The sequence below is a fragment of the Lepus europaeus genome, chromosome 18, assembly GCF_033115175.1.
Source record: "Lepus europaeus isolate LE1 chromosome 18, mLepTim1.pri, whole genome shotgun sequence".
NCBI lineage: Eukaryota > Metazoa > Chordata > Mammalia > Lagomorpha > Leporidae > Lepus > Lepus europaeus.
Genome location: NC_084844.1, coordinates 55,645,779 through 55,662,593, shown reverse-complemented (window position 1 = coordinate 55,662,593; position 16,815 = coordinate 55,645,779). Strand labels below are relative to the sequence as shown.

General features: G+C 39.1%; 1 protein-coding gene across 2 annotated transcripts in view; it reads right to left on the bottom strand.

The window, feature by feature from the left end:
• MAP2K4 (mitogen-activated protein kinase kinase 4) overlaps positions 1-16,815 on the bottom strand; it is a 120,642-nt gene that overhangs the window by 12,163 nt on the left and 91,664 nt on the right. For both annotated transcript variants that reach the window (XM_062216498.1, XM_062216499.1), the window contains 3 exons: positions 16,497-16,624; positions 2,892-2,969; positions 1,047-1,195 (listed from right to left, as the gene is read on the bottom strand). In XM_062216498.1, the coding sequence (XP_062072482.1) occupies positions 1,047-1,195; positions 2,892-2,969; positions 16,497-16,624 (355 nt within the window). The remainder of the gene's footprint in view (positions 1-1,046; positions 1,196-2,891; positions 2,970-16,496; positions 16,625-16,815) is intronic.

Genomic DNA, 16,815 nt, shown 5'->3' with positions numbered 1-16,815 from the left:
GCCTTTCAAATAAGCAAATCTTAAAAAAATAATAATAACAAAAAAAGGGTTTTATTTAAAAACAGAGCAAAGTGCTGGTGCCATGGCTCACTTGGCTAATCCTCTGCCTGCGGCGCCGGCACCCCAGGTTCTAGTCCCATTTGGGGCGCCGGATTCTGTCCCGATTGCTCCTGTTCCAGTCCAGCTCTCTGCTATGGCCCGGGAAGGCAGTGGAGGATGGCCCAAGTGCTTGGGCCCTGCGCCTGTATGGGAGACTAGGAGGAAGCAGCTGGCACCTGGCTTCGGATCGGCGAAACGCACCAGCCGTAGCGGCCATTTGGGGAGGTGAACCAATGGAAAAAGGAAGACCTCTCTCTCTGTCTCTGTCTCTCTCACTGTCTAACTCTGCCTGTCAAAAAAAAAAAAAGGAGCAAAGCATGACTTTATTCTTGCCATGTCTGCATGTATTTATTCTTAGGTGCTACAAACACAAACACACACACACACAACTGTTAAATAAAGTTAATACCAACAGGTGTGGGATTCGCATCTTGTCTAAATTTTCAGAGGGTCATTATATATAGTTTTGTCCATTTTGCTTTGGGCCTGGCCCTACTACATACACACACAGACCTGTGTAGTGTTGTATCAGAGCAAATTCACTCCTGAACAGTCTGGTATGGCAAAGCCTTGACGTAGAAAAAGTTTCCAGGCAATTCTGGCACAATTTCATTGTGAGAACCATATCCGAGTAGGATGATCTGTCCCACCTAGAGGTTTAACCTAGCTCTCTCTGTACAAAGTGCTAGACACCTGGAGGCATCAGCTTCTCCACCACCCATGACTGTTTCTCACCAACACTGGAGCAGCACAATAAAAAGGTGATACTTCTCCAGGCTAGCTGGAGCCTTCCACATAGCCATAATGACCTTGAGTCCCAGCCTACAAGGCAGGGTGATGTCACAAAGGGTCCACCTCACCCAGGTCAAGTACCAATGCTGCTAGGCTGAAGTCAACCTCATTGTTCTCCCCATATGTGTTTGAGCAATCATGAATGAAGTACTTACCACAAGTTGACAAAGTTGATGAAACTTGGGGAGAATTCCCTTTCCTCAGAATTACTCAGCTGTGGAGGATCTCCTTTCACGACCTGTGTTAGCTGATCAAACACACTGTTCCACTTCGGATAAGGAAATCGGCCTGTGGCCAGCTCGTACTACAGAGAACAAAGAGGAGAAAGCAAAATACACCAGGCATTATTCACTCTCCCCAGTGGAATGGGGAGTGAACCAGCGGATGGAAGACCTCTCTCTCTGTCTCTACCTCTCTCTTTCAAATAAATAAAATAAATCTTTAAAAAAATTAAAGATTTAGGGTCTTAGAAATTAATTTCATGATTTTTCTAAGATTGTCTTAGAAAAAGATTGTCTCTATAAAAATCAATTATAAAGCAAATATAAATACCAAGTATCTTACTTTTAAACAATGAAGTTTAGCTAAATGTAATTAAAGGAGCTTGTTTTAAAAATGACAATAAAACTGTTCACAAAACAGAATTTTGTTTTTGTAAGCAGAAGTATATATTTGTTACTTTACACACAACTGGCATGCTCTGAGGCAGATATGTCTGACCACCATCTCCTTATAGCAAACAGTTGCCTCCACTGGAAGGTAGGGGCCTTGCTGCAGTCTTTGGGACAAGCTGGCAGACTTAAAGGATACCCAAGATGCACATTCTCTCCTGACTATACAAGAAGGGAAAAAAGCCTTCCTTGTTCAGTCAGTTGGCTTCACAATGCAAACACCCTCCAGAAGGCAGCTCCCACGTGTGGTCATAAGGGAGCAGATGGAGCCCCCGGAAAGGCAAGCAGCAAGCCTTCAACTCGCTATACAGGGTCGGCAGCAGGCCTGGCAACAGGACTCATCAACAAGAACTAACTAGGGTATGAGCTGCTACATAGGAAAAGGATTCTAGAAGCATATAAGGCCACTGAACAAATGGAGATTACTGAAAATGGGATAAAAAATGAAGGAAAAGGTTTGGGCTGCACACCTAATCTGATAACTATCTTCTAATGTGGAAGAAGCTATTGAGGTCATCCAAAATCAGGTCACCAAGCACAGGAAAATAAAGCTTCAAAACAAAATTTGTAAAAAAAAAAATAATAAGCAAATAAAAATGCTACCATACACTGTGTTGAGATGGGAGAGACTAACATAGCTTCATGGTTGACCTGGAGCAGGCAAGTTGCCTTTCCCTGTGCCATTCTTAGCGCAGCTCCTGACTCTACCACCTGTGGCCCAGAGATCCAGCTGCAACATCAGCTAGCCTCAGACACTTTAAAAAACCGGCGCTGCGGCTCACTAGGCTAATCCTCTGCCTTGCGGCGCCGGTACACCGGGTTCTAGTCCCGGTCAGGGCACCGATCCTGTCCCGGTTGCCCCTCTTCCAGGCCAGCTCTCTGCTGTGGCCAGGGAGTGCAGTGGAGGATGGCCCAAGTCCTTGGGCCCTGCACCCCATGGGAGACCAGGAGAAGCACCTGGCTCCTGCCATCGGATCAGCGCGGTGCGCAGGCCGTAGCGCGCTACCGCGGCGGCCATTGGAGGGTGAACCAACGGCAAAAGGAAGACCTTTCTCTCTGTCTCTCTCTCACTATCCACTCTGCCTGTCAAAAATTAAAAAAAATAAAAAAAAAAACTTGAGAAAAATTACGAACTGATTTGACTTTAAGGTAAATATATACTTTTTTCCCCTCAACAATAGAAAATATAGTCCCTACAATAATAGGCATGGTGGAAAACAGGCAAACAAAATTAAAGTCAAGAAAAGAAGTTCTTATGAGGAATCAAAGTTTGATGAAACAGTCCTTCACTTCTAAATGTGTGACAAGGATGAATCAACAGAAACATACCAACGTGATCCCCAAACTCCAGACATCAGAGCGGACATCATATCCTTGTCGTGATGCACTTGGGTCTATTCTTTCAGGCTGAAACACAAAGAGAAGTCAAGGTAACTAATTGGGCTCGCCCAAAAGAGACAGAAAAATAAAAGCAACAGCTAGGTGGATAATGATCAAAATGACGTATTTCTAGAGGAATCCATGTCTAGGGTCAGATAAAGAATAGCAGGAAGCCATTATTATATTAAAACCAAACAACAACAACAGCAACAAAAACTCAATGGCTACTTCCATAAAAGAAATCTAAAGGTGCTCTTCTAATTTTCCCTCTAAGGACCCACAAACTGAAGCCCAGAATAGAAACAGAAAGGGAGAAAACTAGAAAAACAAAGAAAGAATTACAAGGTCAGCAATTAGTGATAAACAAGAAGAACAAAAAGACCAGGTCTTCTGATTTTACGGTCATTGTTTCTGTGGACAAGGTGAAACCACAGTAAATGGCATAAGTAAACATAAGTTAAAATAATTATAATTATTCTACCCATTTGTCACTTAATTAAGCTAAGTCACCACCATACATTATCTTTCATGATATGAATTAGTCCTTCTTAGCCAAATTAAAGCATTACCAGTACAGTTATATATATTATCATACCATCTGAACACCAAATATCATTTTAAGTCATTTCTGTGAAGGGACCATCTTCACATAATCCTTGAAATTAGAGATCATCATTTACATGCATTAGGGATGGTGAAAAAGGAGAGGGGATATCAATGGCACAGAACTGGCTACAGATAGATCCTTTACTGAAACAGAGTAAACTACTGTTGAAAGAAATATACAGGGAAGCAGAAGAGTTGGCAGTATTACATTCTTTAATAGTAATAATTAATTTGGAGACCTATGTATTTTATTATTGATTAGAAGTTATCTAGTTTGTTTGTTAGCTATATTTATTTGCTTGATGAAACACACAACACATAAATCTCAGTCAGCCAAGAGACAAAATGCCCCATGCAGTAACTTCAAGGTAAATATTTTTGCCAAATTCGTGTGGGGTAAAACACAACTTTTTTTTTTTTTTTAAGATTTTATTTATTTATTTGAGAGGTAGAGTTACACAGAGAAAGAGAGGTCTTCCATCCACTGGTTCACTCTCCAAATGGCAGCAAGAGCTGCAGCTTGGCTGATCAAAAGCCAAGAGCCAGGAGATCCTTCTGGATCTCCCATGCAGGTGCAGGGACTCAAGCACTTAGGCCATCTTCCACTGCTTTCCCAGGCCATAGCAGAGAGCTGGACTGGAAGAGGAGCAGCCAGGAAACAAAACAGTGCCAATATGGGGTGCTAGCACCGTAGGCGGAGGCTTAACCTACTACACCACAGCACCAGCCCCCAAAACACAACTTTTGTTAGAAGAATGGAAATCATGTATGTTCTTCAACCACAAAATAATTAAATTAGAAACCAATAACAAAACACACCTAAAAAATTCTCAAATATATGGCCCTTAAACAATACACTTCTAAATAACAATGGATCAAAGGTGTCTCCAGAAATAGTAAAAAAAATATTTTGGGCTAAAAAAAATAAAGTTACAACTCATCAACATTTGCAGGACGAAGTGAAAGAAATGTTCCGATGATAACTTGCAGCATTACACATATACACTAGAAGAAATCTCAAATCAAGAACCTAACTTTATAGTTTAGGGAATTAATTTGTTCTTTAAATAAGGCCAAAACAAGCAACAAGAAGGAAGTAACAAAAAGTAGAATGGAAACAGCTGAGAAAGAGATAGAAAAACAGTACAGAAAAGTCAACAAAACCAAAATGATTCTTTGGGAAAAATCACCAAAGGCAAGCCTTCAGCTACACTGACCAACAGAGAAGATTCAAATCACTAAAATCAAAATGAAAAAAGGGGAAATTACTACTTATTTTACCAAGAAAAGATTAAATGGACTCATTCTCTGAAACTGAAAACCTTCCAAAAATAATATAGAAACCTGAATAATTTTAGAACTTAGTTAATGAACTTGTTAGTCAAATCCCTCACAGAAAGTCCAGACCCAGATGGGCTCACTGGTGAACTCTTAAAAACATGCAAGCAAGAAATAACAGTCTTTACACATTTTTTTTTAATGAACAGAAAGTGTGCTTCACACTCTTTCATGAGGCCAGCATAACTGTTTACAAAAACCTGACAAAGACATCACAAGATAATATCCCTTGTACAAAAAGAAACAAAAATCATTAAAATATGAACGGCTAATCCAACAATACAGGAAAAGGATATATATCATAATTGAGTGAAGTTCCTTTCAGGACTGCAATACCAGCTTAATATTAGAAAATCAATGTCATGTACAATATTTACAGAATAGTTGAGAAAAAAATCATTTGATTGTCCCAACAAAATCCATTAGTAAAGAACACTAACAACTGTTAGCACAGTTGAAATTTTTTCATTTCATAAAGGACACCTTAAATAACCTCCCACTAATATCACACTTAGTCATAGTAGGTACAAAGGTAAACAAGGAAAAAGAAAAAAATAGCTTTGCTTTCACTCAGAGACATTTGCATTTCTACAACTCTTTACACAGAAAATAACTACTAAGACTCATAGTGAAATTAAACTATTAGGTCAAAGGACACAGTATATGCCAATCAAGAACATAAGCCAATCAACTATATTTCTATGTAAGGTAGCAAAATACCAGAAATTTATTTAAACTCTATTCACAATAATGGTGTCAAAGACCATGAATTTCTTAGGAATACATGTAAAAGCTCCACAATGAAAACTACAAAAGATTGTTGAGTTTCAGTACTGCCCTCAGATAAACACATGGCAGTATATCAATACAATGCAAACTTAACAACACACGCAAAGGCTGAGAGACAAAAAGCAGGCACAAGTAAGTTCATACAGTAAGATTATGTTTATATCAAATTCTAGGAAAAAATCGAAACTGACAGTGACAAGAAGCTGAATGAATGATCGCCTTAAGCACCACACAGGTGGGAGTGTATGAGTCACCAAGATCTTTCTCAGGGTACAGGCCAGTTCTGCATCTTGACTGGTTGTGATTACAGAGTAGCTACATTTGTCAACACTCAAAATGTACACTTAAAGTGGGTGCCTGTCATTTGTGGTTATGATGGCAATGTCATTCTGTAACTGTTGCATTTATGTCATTGACAGTTGGAATTTCCAGCCTGTGTGTGTGTTAGGAAAACTTATCCCATTCCTAGACATAAGAAAAAACAAGGATTCCCTCTCCTTTTCATGTCTCCTCAAGAATTTTTTTTAAGTGTACTCTTGATTCCTTTGACCTTTACCACTCACTAGGATACAGACATTTAACTTAAATGATAACTTAGAGATTTTTGTTCAGTAGGGATGCAAACGATTTGTCTCCAAACTCCAAAGATTACTGTTTTATCATCTTAGAGATAATTAGCAGTTTTATCTAATGCCTGGGTTTTCAATCTAGCCATCTCATGCCAATATTCTTTCTACAGTGATCACAAAAACTGAATTACTACAACATTCCTTTAAACCAGTTTTACCACAGTGATGATCATTAATGTTAAATAAAGTTTTATACTCCTTCTTCATTTGTATATGCAAGGTTTTTTTTATTTTAAAAAATATTTTTGAAGAGTATATATTTAACATTGATAAAATGGCAGAGTATTCTAAATCAGAGAATAGGCTTGAAAAACAAAAAGCTCTTTTAAACTACAACAGGATAATACTAACTTAGAAAACAGAGTATGCAACATTAACAAAAGCTACAGAAATTAAAACTAAAATCTTTTCACATACATACATATATTATGTGTGTGTGTGTGTGTGTGTGTATGACCAGCACTGTGGTACAATGGTTTAGGCTCGCACTTGCTACACCAGCATTCCATATCAAAGCACTGGTTCCAGTCCTGGCTGCTTTGCTTCCAATCCAGCTTCCTGCTAATGTACTTGGGAAATGATGCCCCAAGTACTTGGTTCCCAACCTCCCATGCAGATGCAGATGGAGTTCCTGGTCCTTGCTTCAGCCTGGCCCAGCCCTTGCTGATTCAGTCATTTGGGGAATGAAACAGTGAATAGAAGACCTATCTCTTCCCCTGAAATAAACAAACAAATCTTTGAAATATAAACTATCTATTTATCCATCTATCTATAAATATATATAGTTTACAATAAATATACAAGTCAAGCTAATGTTGAAATATATAATAAAAGTCAAGGAATAGGAGAAATTGTCAATCACAATGTAAATAAATTTTGAACAAATCCTCAATATTTTTGGATTAAAGATGCAAAAAGGGGCCAGCACTGTGGTGCAGCAGGTTAAAGCCCTGGCCTGAAGTGCCAGCATCCCATTTGGGCGCCGGTTCTAGTCCTGGCTGCTCCTCTTCCAATCCAGCTCTCTGCTATGGCCTGGGAAAGCAGTAGAAGATGGCCCAAGTTCTTGGGCCTCTGCACCCACGTGGGAGACCCAGAAAATACTCTTAGCTCCTTGCTTCAGATCAGCACAGCTCCAGCCGTTGCGGCCATCTGGGGAGTGAACCAGCAGAAGGAAGACTTCTCTGTCTCTACCTCTCTCTGTAACTATGTCTTTCAAATAAATAAAATAAATCTTTAAAAAAAGATGAAAAAAACCCACTGAATAAATATGACTAATAATACAAACTTTTTCTGATAGTTTTTAATCATTCATTATGCCACAAAAAAAAATCTCAGTATGTCCCAAAAAGAAGAATTATACAGACTAAAATGCTTTGAAAGAAAGTAATAAGCTAAAAATGGGTCTGGCATGTAGCACACAGCAGTTAATCTGCCACTTGTTGGGCCTGCATCCCTTATGGGAATGCTGTTTGCATTCCTGGGGCTCCGCTTTCCATCCAGTTTCCTGCTCAGGAACCTGGGAAGGCAGCAGGAGATGGCCCAAGTACTTGGGTCCCTGCCATCCACGTGGGAGACCCAGATGGAAATCCTGGCTCCTGGCTTCTGGCTTCAGCCTAACCCAGCCCCAGCCCTGGCCCCAGCTGTTACACTATTTGGGAATGAACCAGCAGAAGATATTCTCTCTCTCTGTCACTTTGCCTTTCAAATCAATCAATCAATCCTAATAAATCAGTGAAAGAATCTGTACTAGCAATCTATGTTCTACAAAAATTACCCTAAAGCCTTATAGTTGAAAACAACCAACATTCATTATGTCATGGTTTCTGAGAGTCAGGATTCAGGAAGCATTTGATCTGGGTTGTTCTGACTCAGGGTACCTCATGAGACTAAAACCAAGAAGTGAGCTTTACTGGGTTGGAGGATGTGTCACATGGCTACTGGCAGGAAACCTCAGATCCTCACCACCTGAGTCTCTTCATAAAGCTGCTTGAGTATCTGCACAGCATGGCTTCCTCACAACCAAGAACAAGCAGAAAAGCCACAACACTGCTTTGCTACCTACTCTCCAAAGCGACACACAGTGTCTACTGTGGCCTTCTTTGCAGTGGAAGCAGGTCATAAAGTTAGAGCCACAGTTAGGAGCTGAATCTCCACATTTTGAAGGGTACGTATCAAACTGTGCATGAATTTTAAAATCACCCTATATTAACGACTGCAACCACTTGCAAGCAGCCAGTGAGAAGCTTGTTCACTACGCTGTGTGCTGTATCCCTTCAGTGGACTGGTAGGTTCTCTCTTCTCACTGCTCCCTTGGTGGAGTCTAGAGAATGCTGTAGATTCTCAATGAGTGTCCACAGATGGAGCAAATTGGTCAGAGATTACATTGAGAATTTTACACAAAAAGAGCTACAGCAAGGGAAAAACAGAGGGAGCTTGGAAGTACCCAACCCCAGAAGTAATTTTTGATCTGCACACCCTTATGCCCAGTGTGAGAGGGGAGTCTCTGGTCTGTCAGCACCTGGAGGATAGCTTGATTTCTTCACGTTTCTTTTTCTTTTTCTTTTTTTTTTTTTTTACTTCTAAAGATTTAGCTATTTGAAAGGCAGAATAACAGAGAGAGGGGAGAAGATATCTTCCATGTACTAGTTCACTCCCCAAATGCCTACAACAGCCAAGATGGGGCCAGGCCAAAGCCAGGAGCCAGAAACTCCACTCTAATCTCCCACGTGGGTGGCAGAGGTGTAAGTACTTGGGTTAACACTGCTGCATTTCCAGGTACATGACACTAGATGGGAAGCAGAATAGCAAGACCCAAACTGGCACTCTAATCTGGGATGCTGGGGACACAAGCGGCAGTTTAACTCAGTGCACCACAACGCCAGCCCCATATATATACCTTAATATTTAAAAACACTCCAGTAAAATGTCCTACATTTAAATTTAAAATATTTAAAAAAGTGTGCATATGTAAATGTGTACACATACACACATATACCTATACCCACCTGTTGATGCTAAAGAAAAATTTTACAATTTTCAGAGAATTATCTATCATCCTTCTACCAACAACTCTTGGTTAAGATGCATCTCGACCTCAAGAAACAGAAAACTCTGCCTCTCAACTGACTTCTGAACAAAATCTGGAAAAGTCTGAGTTTGAGAAGACTGAAGATACGTTTTTGCTCACTACATCATCAATAATTTTTTACTGCATGATAAAATAAATTTAAAAATGAAAATTTTCCCCATTTAAAGGGTAGCATAACCCATAAAAACCTTTATGAAGTACATTATTAATCAATGCCACTTAAGCATTTTATGCATGCATCATAAATATTAGCATTCCAAGTGCAAAAATATATTTAATACAAATCTGAACCAAATAGGAATCACTTCTGGAATGCCAGGATGGACCGACTGTAGAAAATATATATTATTGTAATTCATCATATTAATATATATAGAAACATTTCATCATTTATTGAATGATACCAAAAAGTTATCTACTAAAATGTAATAGCCATTCCTTATTTATTCTTATTATTTCTGTCTCTCTTACTCACACTCATTCACACACACACACACACACATATTTGGCAAATCACAAACTCTTCGAGAATAAGGACTACTCAAAAGACATCTGCATTCCAAGTCAGAAACAACAAGAATTCTACTGTCACCACACAAGAATACCACTATCATTCAACATTGATCTAGAAGTTCTAAACAAAGGAACAAAAGTAAATTAGAGGGGCACCAGGTACTAGTCCTGGTTGCTCTTCTTCCAGTCCAGCTCTCTGCTGTGGCCCGGGAGGGCAGAAGAAGATGGCCCAAGTGCCTGGGTCCCTGCACCTGACTTCTGGCTTTGTCCAAAGGAAAAAAAAAAAGTAAATTAGAGAAAATTAATGAATAAGAGAAAAGCCAAAGCAAGAATTATTTATGGAATGGTACCATGAATACCATCTAAAACCTAGTTTAAAAAGGGAGATCAGTAATTGGTCATAAAATAAACCTATCCAATAAACAGCTTTCCATTATCTTAGTAACTGTCAGGAAAATATAATCGAATATATTCAAAATACTAACAAAAAACTACCTTAATACCTGAGAATTCAGAGTGAGCCAGAGACCGTGGTCTCAAAGGGCTCATGACCTACTAAAAAACAGTCAGGTTATGATAAAAGCAAAATAATATATTAAGGAGCAAGACAGTAATGTTGAGTGATATTTTCTACGGATGTGGCAATTGCTCACAGACCTAACTAAAATGTAAGAGTGGCACATCAAAATTATTCACAAGGGAGGAAAAGGTAGGAACATCCTCTATTATTATCTGTGGAACATCAAAGAGTTCTGTGTGGTGGCTAGAGCTAAGCAAACAAGGAGGACAACAGAAAGAACACTGGAAAGACAGGTGCGGGTCAGATAAAATAGAAACCGACAGGCTCACTGAAAGGCTCGGAGGAGCTTTAAGACAGTGAGTCATGACCTGACTTAGTGCTTGGAAGGCCTACTCTGGCTGCTACGCTGAAAGCCAACGGCATGAGACACTGCAAGGTATAAGCAAGGGAAGACAAGTCTGCAAACTCCAGTCAAAGGCGGGTGAGAAATGCCAGTAATCAAACTAGTGAATACCTGGTGGTTTTAAAGAGGACAGGTTCTGATAACACCTTAGAAGAAAGGAAGGCAGTATGTGCTAAAGGAACAGATATAGGGGCCGGCGCCGTGGCTCACTTGGTTAATCCTCCGCCTGCGGTGCCGGCATCCCATATGGGCGCTGGGTTCTAGTCCTCTTCCAGTCCAGCTCTCTGCTGTGGCCTGAGAAGGCAGTGGAGGATGGCCCAAGTGCTTGGGCCCCTGCGCCCACATGGGAGACCAGGAAGAAGCACATGGCTCCTGGCTTCGGATCGGTGCAGTGTGGGCCGTAGCAGCTATTTGGGGAGTGAACCAACGGAAGGAAAACCTTTCTCTCTCTCTCTCTCTCTCACTGTCTATAACTCTACCTGTCAAATTAAAAAAAAAAAAAAAAAAAGGAAGAGTACAGTAAATAGACACATGAAAGGTAATTTCAAAACATGTGTCCTGAGCAACTGGAAAGAGAGAGCTGCTACTTACTGAAGTACAGAAGAACCCAGCAGCAGGAAGAAGCTCACATATTATGTGGAGAGCAAAGCGCTGGTGGGAGATTAAGAATTCTCTACCAGACATGCTATGGTTGCAATTTCTAACATAATCTAAGAGGAGGATATAAAAAATAAATCATACTAGACACAGAGCTTTAGAGTTTGCAGGTGAGGTATAAGGGCAAGAAAGAACAATCAGGCAGTTACCAGCACTCATCATTTTCCAGAACTTATAAGTGGCACGCACTGAACATCACTGAACAAAAGAGAAAGGTAGTATTTAAATCCTTAAACGTAAAAGAACTCCTTCAAGGAACGTGGTAGTTTTAAGAAGAGACTGAAGGGGCTAGCGCTGTGGCTTGCAGGGCAAAGCCGCCACCTGTGACGCCAGCATCCTCCTCCTTCTCATAGACAGTCCCTTCAAATGCATTTGATTACTTTGTCCAGCAAAAGTGTCCTTCAAAACTGAAGGAGAACTAAAACATTCTCAAATAAACAAATGCAAGAGAATAAGGAAAGACACTGCAGTATTTCTGAGAATATGAAGAAATAACTAACTCTGAGAGAAGTAACCACATAGACAAATACAAAAGCCATTATAATTGTACTTTTTGCTTATAACTCTTTCTTTTATTACTTAAAAGATAAATACATAAAATAATCATTATAAATATCTTACTATTCATACAATGTATACACATATATAATTACTGACAATGGCAAAAATGGGAGTGGAACTACAAAGTTTATGTATGCTTTTGAAGCTAAGTTGGAATGAACTCAAATGAGAGTGTTATAAATTTGGGGGGTTAATTGTAATGCACATGGTAATCATTAAGAAAATATCAAAAAATATGGAGCCAGCATTGTGAAGTAGCTGGTTAAGCCACCACCTGCGACACGACACCGTCACCCAATGTGAGTGTGGGTTCAAGCGCCAGCTGCTCCAATTCTGATCCAGCTCTCTGTTAATGTGCTTGGGAATGCAGCTAAAGATGGTCACAAGTGCTTGGGCCCCTGTCACCCACGTGGGAGATCTGGATGAAGCTCCCGACTACTGGCTTCAACCTGGCCCAGAACTGGCCCTTGAAGCCATTTGGGAAGTGAACCGATAGAAGATATTCATTCATTCTCATTCATATTCTCTCTCTCTCTCTCTCTCTCTCTCTCTCTATATATATATATATATATATATATATATCTGTCTCCCTTTCTCTAACTCTGCCTTTTAAATAAGTGAATTTTTAAAAACAGAATATATTATTAACAAATTAAAAATATAAAAAACACACAAAAGGGGACAGACATTTGGTGTACCAGTTAAAATGCTGCTTGGGATGCCTGCATCCCATATCAAGTATGTAGGAATTAACATAGTTAACCAATGTGTCAAGGAATAAAGAAACCAGAAAATTAAAAATACTTTTGAGATGAATGAAAATAAAGAGAGAATACAAAGTTACAGGATTCACAGAAAGCACAGAGAGAAATTTACAGCTATAAACATCTATATTAAAAAAAGAGAAAGTTCTAAAATATTAAAGTTATACTTTATGTAACTAGGGAAAAAAGAGCTAAAATTAAAGACTAGAAGGAAATATTAAAGATTAGAACCAAAACAAATAAAAGAATTGAGAAAAAGAATCTAATAAACCAAGTTTGTTCTTTCAAATGATAAACAAAATTGAATAGCCTTTATCCAGATTGACAAGAAAGAAGATAAAAGTAACTAAAATCAGAAATGTGAATGGAGACACTACTACATTCCTTACAGAAATAAAAATAATTATAAGAAAACATTATGAACAATTGTAAACCAGCAATTAGATATTTAGATGGAATGAAAAAATTTCTAGAAACACTAAAATTACCATAACTGACTCAGAAAAATAGAAAATGTGAACATACAAAAAGATTGAATCAGCAAAAAAAATAAAAAATAAAAAATAAAAGCACTTTCTAACAAAGAAAAGTCCTATAAGAGCTACTAAATTATTTTTTAACCAGAATTTTGAAAACTTGGTCATATAAAATAAAAGCAGTGGGTAATAATTGTTTTTAGTCTTATATATTTGTACAAATGAAAAACAAAAATTCTGTCCTGAAGAATAAAGTTATTTTGAAATTAGAGACACTGAGAAAAGGAGACAAACAGAGATAGAAGAGGAAGGGAGTGGGGAATGAAAAAGGGCGGATGAATCAGTATTATCAAACTTGTTGAACAAAGGCCGGGACACGCATCAACAGCTTCCTCACGCTGATGAGCCATAACTTGATTAGACTTCAATGACTAATAGGCTGGGTATATTCAATGTAAGATTATGCCAGGGCTTAAGAACAAGCAAGATAAATAAATTGATATATTGTTAAAAAGTATTGCTATGAATGCGTTCTTGCTGGCATTTCCATGTCCTAGGACCATCTTATAAACTAACATGGCTAATAACAGACATGTAAAAGGAAATGTGGCTAAAAATGAGGAAACTCAAGTGCCATTTTAGAAGTCCCCCACAGTGGAAGTGGCAGAAGAGTGTGAAAGAGATTAGGCAAGGAAATCTTTCGAAAATGAAAAGACTTTTTGCCACTTATTTGAGAGAGAAGAAAACTATGAAAAAATAAGTTTCTATTTTGCAACCATCTCTACCTCTAAAAAACAAAACAAAACAAAAAAAAAAAAAAACAAAAAAAAAACAAGGTATGTCCCTAAACACTGCAAATAATAAACCATACATGCTTTATAATGTGATGCAATATACAGTATCCATCACCTATGAAGTATTCTTGCCAAAAAAATACAAAGTCTGAATCTACTCATGAGTCAAGATCAGACCGATCCATAACGACATTCTAAAAATACTACTAAAAAAGTAAACATCATAGCAGACACATGCTTAAGTTTTTAAAATGAAATTCATGATATCGGCCAGCGCCGTGGCTCAACAGGCTAATCCTCCACCTTGCGGCTCTGGCACACCAGGTTCTAGTCCCAGTCAGGGCACCGGATTCTGTCTCGGTTGCCCCTCTTTCAGTCCAGCTCTCTGCTATGGCCAGGGAGTGCAGTGGAGGATGGCCCAAGTGCTTGGGCCCTGCACCCCATGGGAGACCAGGAGAAGCACCTGGCTCCTGGCTTCAGATCAGTGCGGTGCGCTGGCCGCAGCGCGCCGGCCATAGCGGCCACTTGAGGGGTGAACCAACGGAAAAAGGAAGACCTTTCTCTCTGTCTCTCTCTCACTGTCCACTCTGCCTGTCAAAAAAATAAAAAAAAAAAAAAAAAAAGAAAGAAACTTGAACTTCCAGTAAAAAAGAAATTCATGATACCAATTTTCAAATGGTAAACACACACACACACACACACACACTCATACCCCTACATGGGAAAGAGTAAAATATTAACAATTAGCTTATGAAAAACCTTATATTTAAATTCTGTATTGTATATAGTTTTTATGTTAAAACAATCTGAATAATTCCAATTTAAGACTAAAGACAGGGTCCAGGGTTGTGGTGTAGTGTGGGTGAAACCACTGCCTGCAGTGCCAGCATCCCATATGGTGCTGGTTCAAATCCAGGTTGCTCCACTTCTGCTCCAGCTCTCCACGATGGCCTAGGAAAGCAGCAGAAGATGGCCCAACTCCTTGGGTGCCTGTATCCACAGGGTTGAGCCAGAAGAAGTTCCAGGCTCCTGGCTTCAGACTGGCCCCACTACAGCTGCTGTGGCCATTTGGGGAGTAAACCAGCGGAGAGAAGACTGACTCGCCCCTCTTTCTCTGCCTCTCTATAATTCTGACTTTCAAATAGATAATGTTTTTTTAAAAAAAAAGACTAAAGACAAAAATCTTCAAAGATATATTACTGATGCGTTTTGTCAAGACACAACAAATAAGAGCAAACACATTAAAGCTTTTAAAATTAATGTTAATTGCACTCTTGCTCATCTATATAGATTTTCCGATTAGGAATACTCAATGGTCAAAGTCTACACAAATATCACCAAATCCATAAAACTTGGCAATCTGAAAAATTACTTCCGTTCTCAAACATTTGGAAAAAGAGATATTCAATCTGTAGTGTCTTTTAATACATTTTTCAATGGAGAGGTAAATGAAAGGAAGAAAAATTACTGATGTAAAATTTACTTTCAAATGATATGAAATAAATTTAATAACATACATTTAAATGACATAAAATAAGACTTAATCAACTTTTTAAAATGAAGTCTGAAAATCCGGGTAGCACTAAGCCTTCCCATTCATAAACAAGATGAAAAATCTGTAACATCTCACTTGTGATTCTTCTTACTTTTCTATTGCTTAAAGCACTGGGTTTGGGAATATAAATCAAAGAGAAAACTTGTTACAAGCAAAAGGAGAGAAAAAAATTTATTCCATTCTAAGCTAATCTTTAGTTTACAAGAGTTTGAAAACTGAAAACAGAAGTTACTGGCAGAACAGACTAAAAAAAAGTTGCAAAATCGGCCGGCGCCGTGGCTTGACAGGCTAATCCTCCACACTGCGGCACCGGCACACTGGGTTCTAGCCCCAGTTGGGGCGCCGGATTCTATCCTGGTTGCCCCTCTTCCAGGCCAGCTCTCTGCTATGGACCGGGAAGGCAGTGGAGGATGGCCCAAGTGCTTGGGCCCTGCACCCGCATGGGAGACCAGGAGAAGCACCTGGCTCCTGGCTTCAGATCAGTGCAATGAGCCGGCTGCAGTGGCCATTGGAGGGTGAACCAACGGCAAAAAGGAAGACCTTTCCCTCTGTCTCTCTCACTATCCACTCTGCCTGTCACCAAAAAAAAAAAAAAAAAAAAAGAAGAATATAGTAAGGGAAAAGAATCAATGAACATCACAAACACCACGTAAGAGAAACTGAGTGATACCATGAATAGAGTTCACTGGAATAACAGCTATGTTTCACAGAATATCTAGAACCAGAGCTTGGGCTTTAGGTGAAAGGAAAACATTCCAGCCTGCATGATCAGCAGTAGACTGAGTCCTCAGATGTATATCACCAAAGGAAACCAGCTCTCTTGCAATGACTATCAAAAGAAGGCGTGGACTTCACACTTACTGCCATGTAAGGCCTACACCCCGCGTCTCTTGTCTTGGCAATGGAGTCCACAAGCTGTCCACTGATGCCAAAGTCACAGAGTTTAATATTTCCACTTCTATCCAGAAGAATATTGGAAGGTTTGATATCTGCAAGAGGTAGATGTCATTCAGTGTACTAATAATCAATCAAATGAGCAAGATTCTAAAGTACTTTAAGCAAAAATATTAAAAAACCATATAGCGGTCAAGTCTTTTAAATTCAGAAATATAAGGAGAAGCAAATTATCTCCATTTATCACATGCCATCATTATTCATGTTTTAAGTAGATCTTTAATGA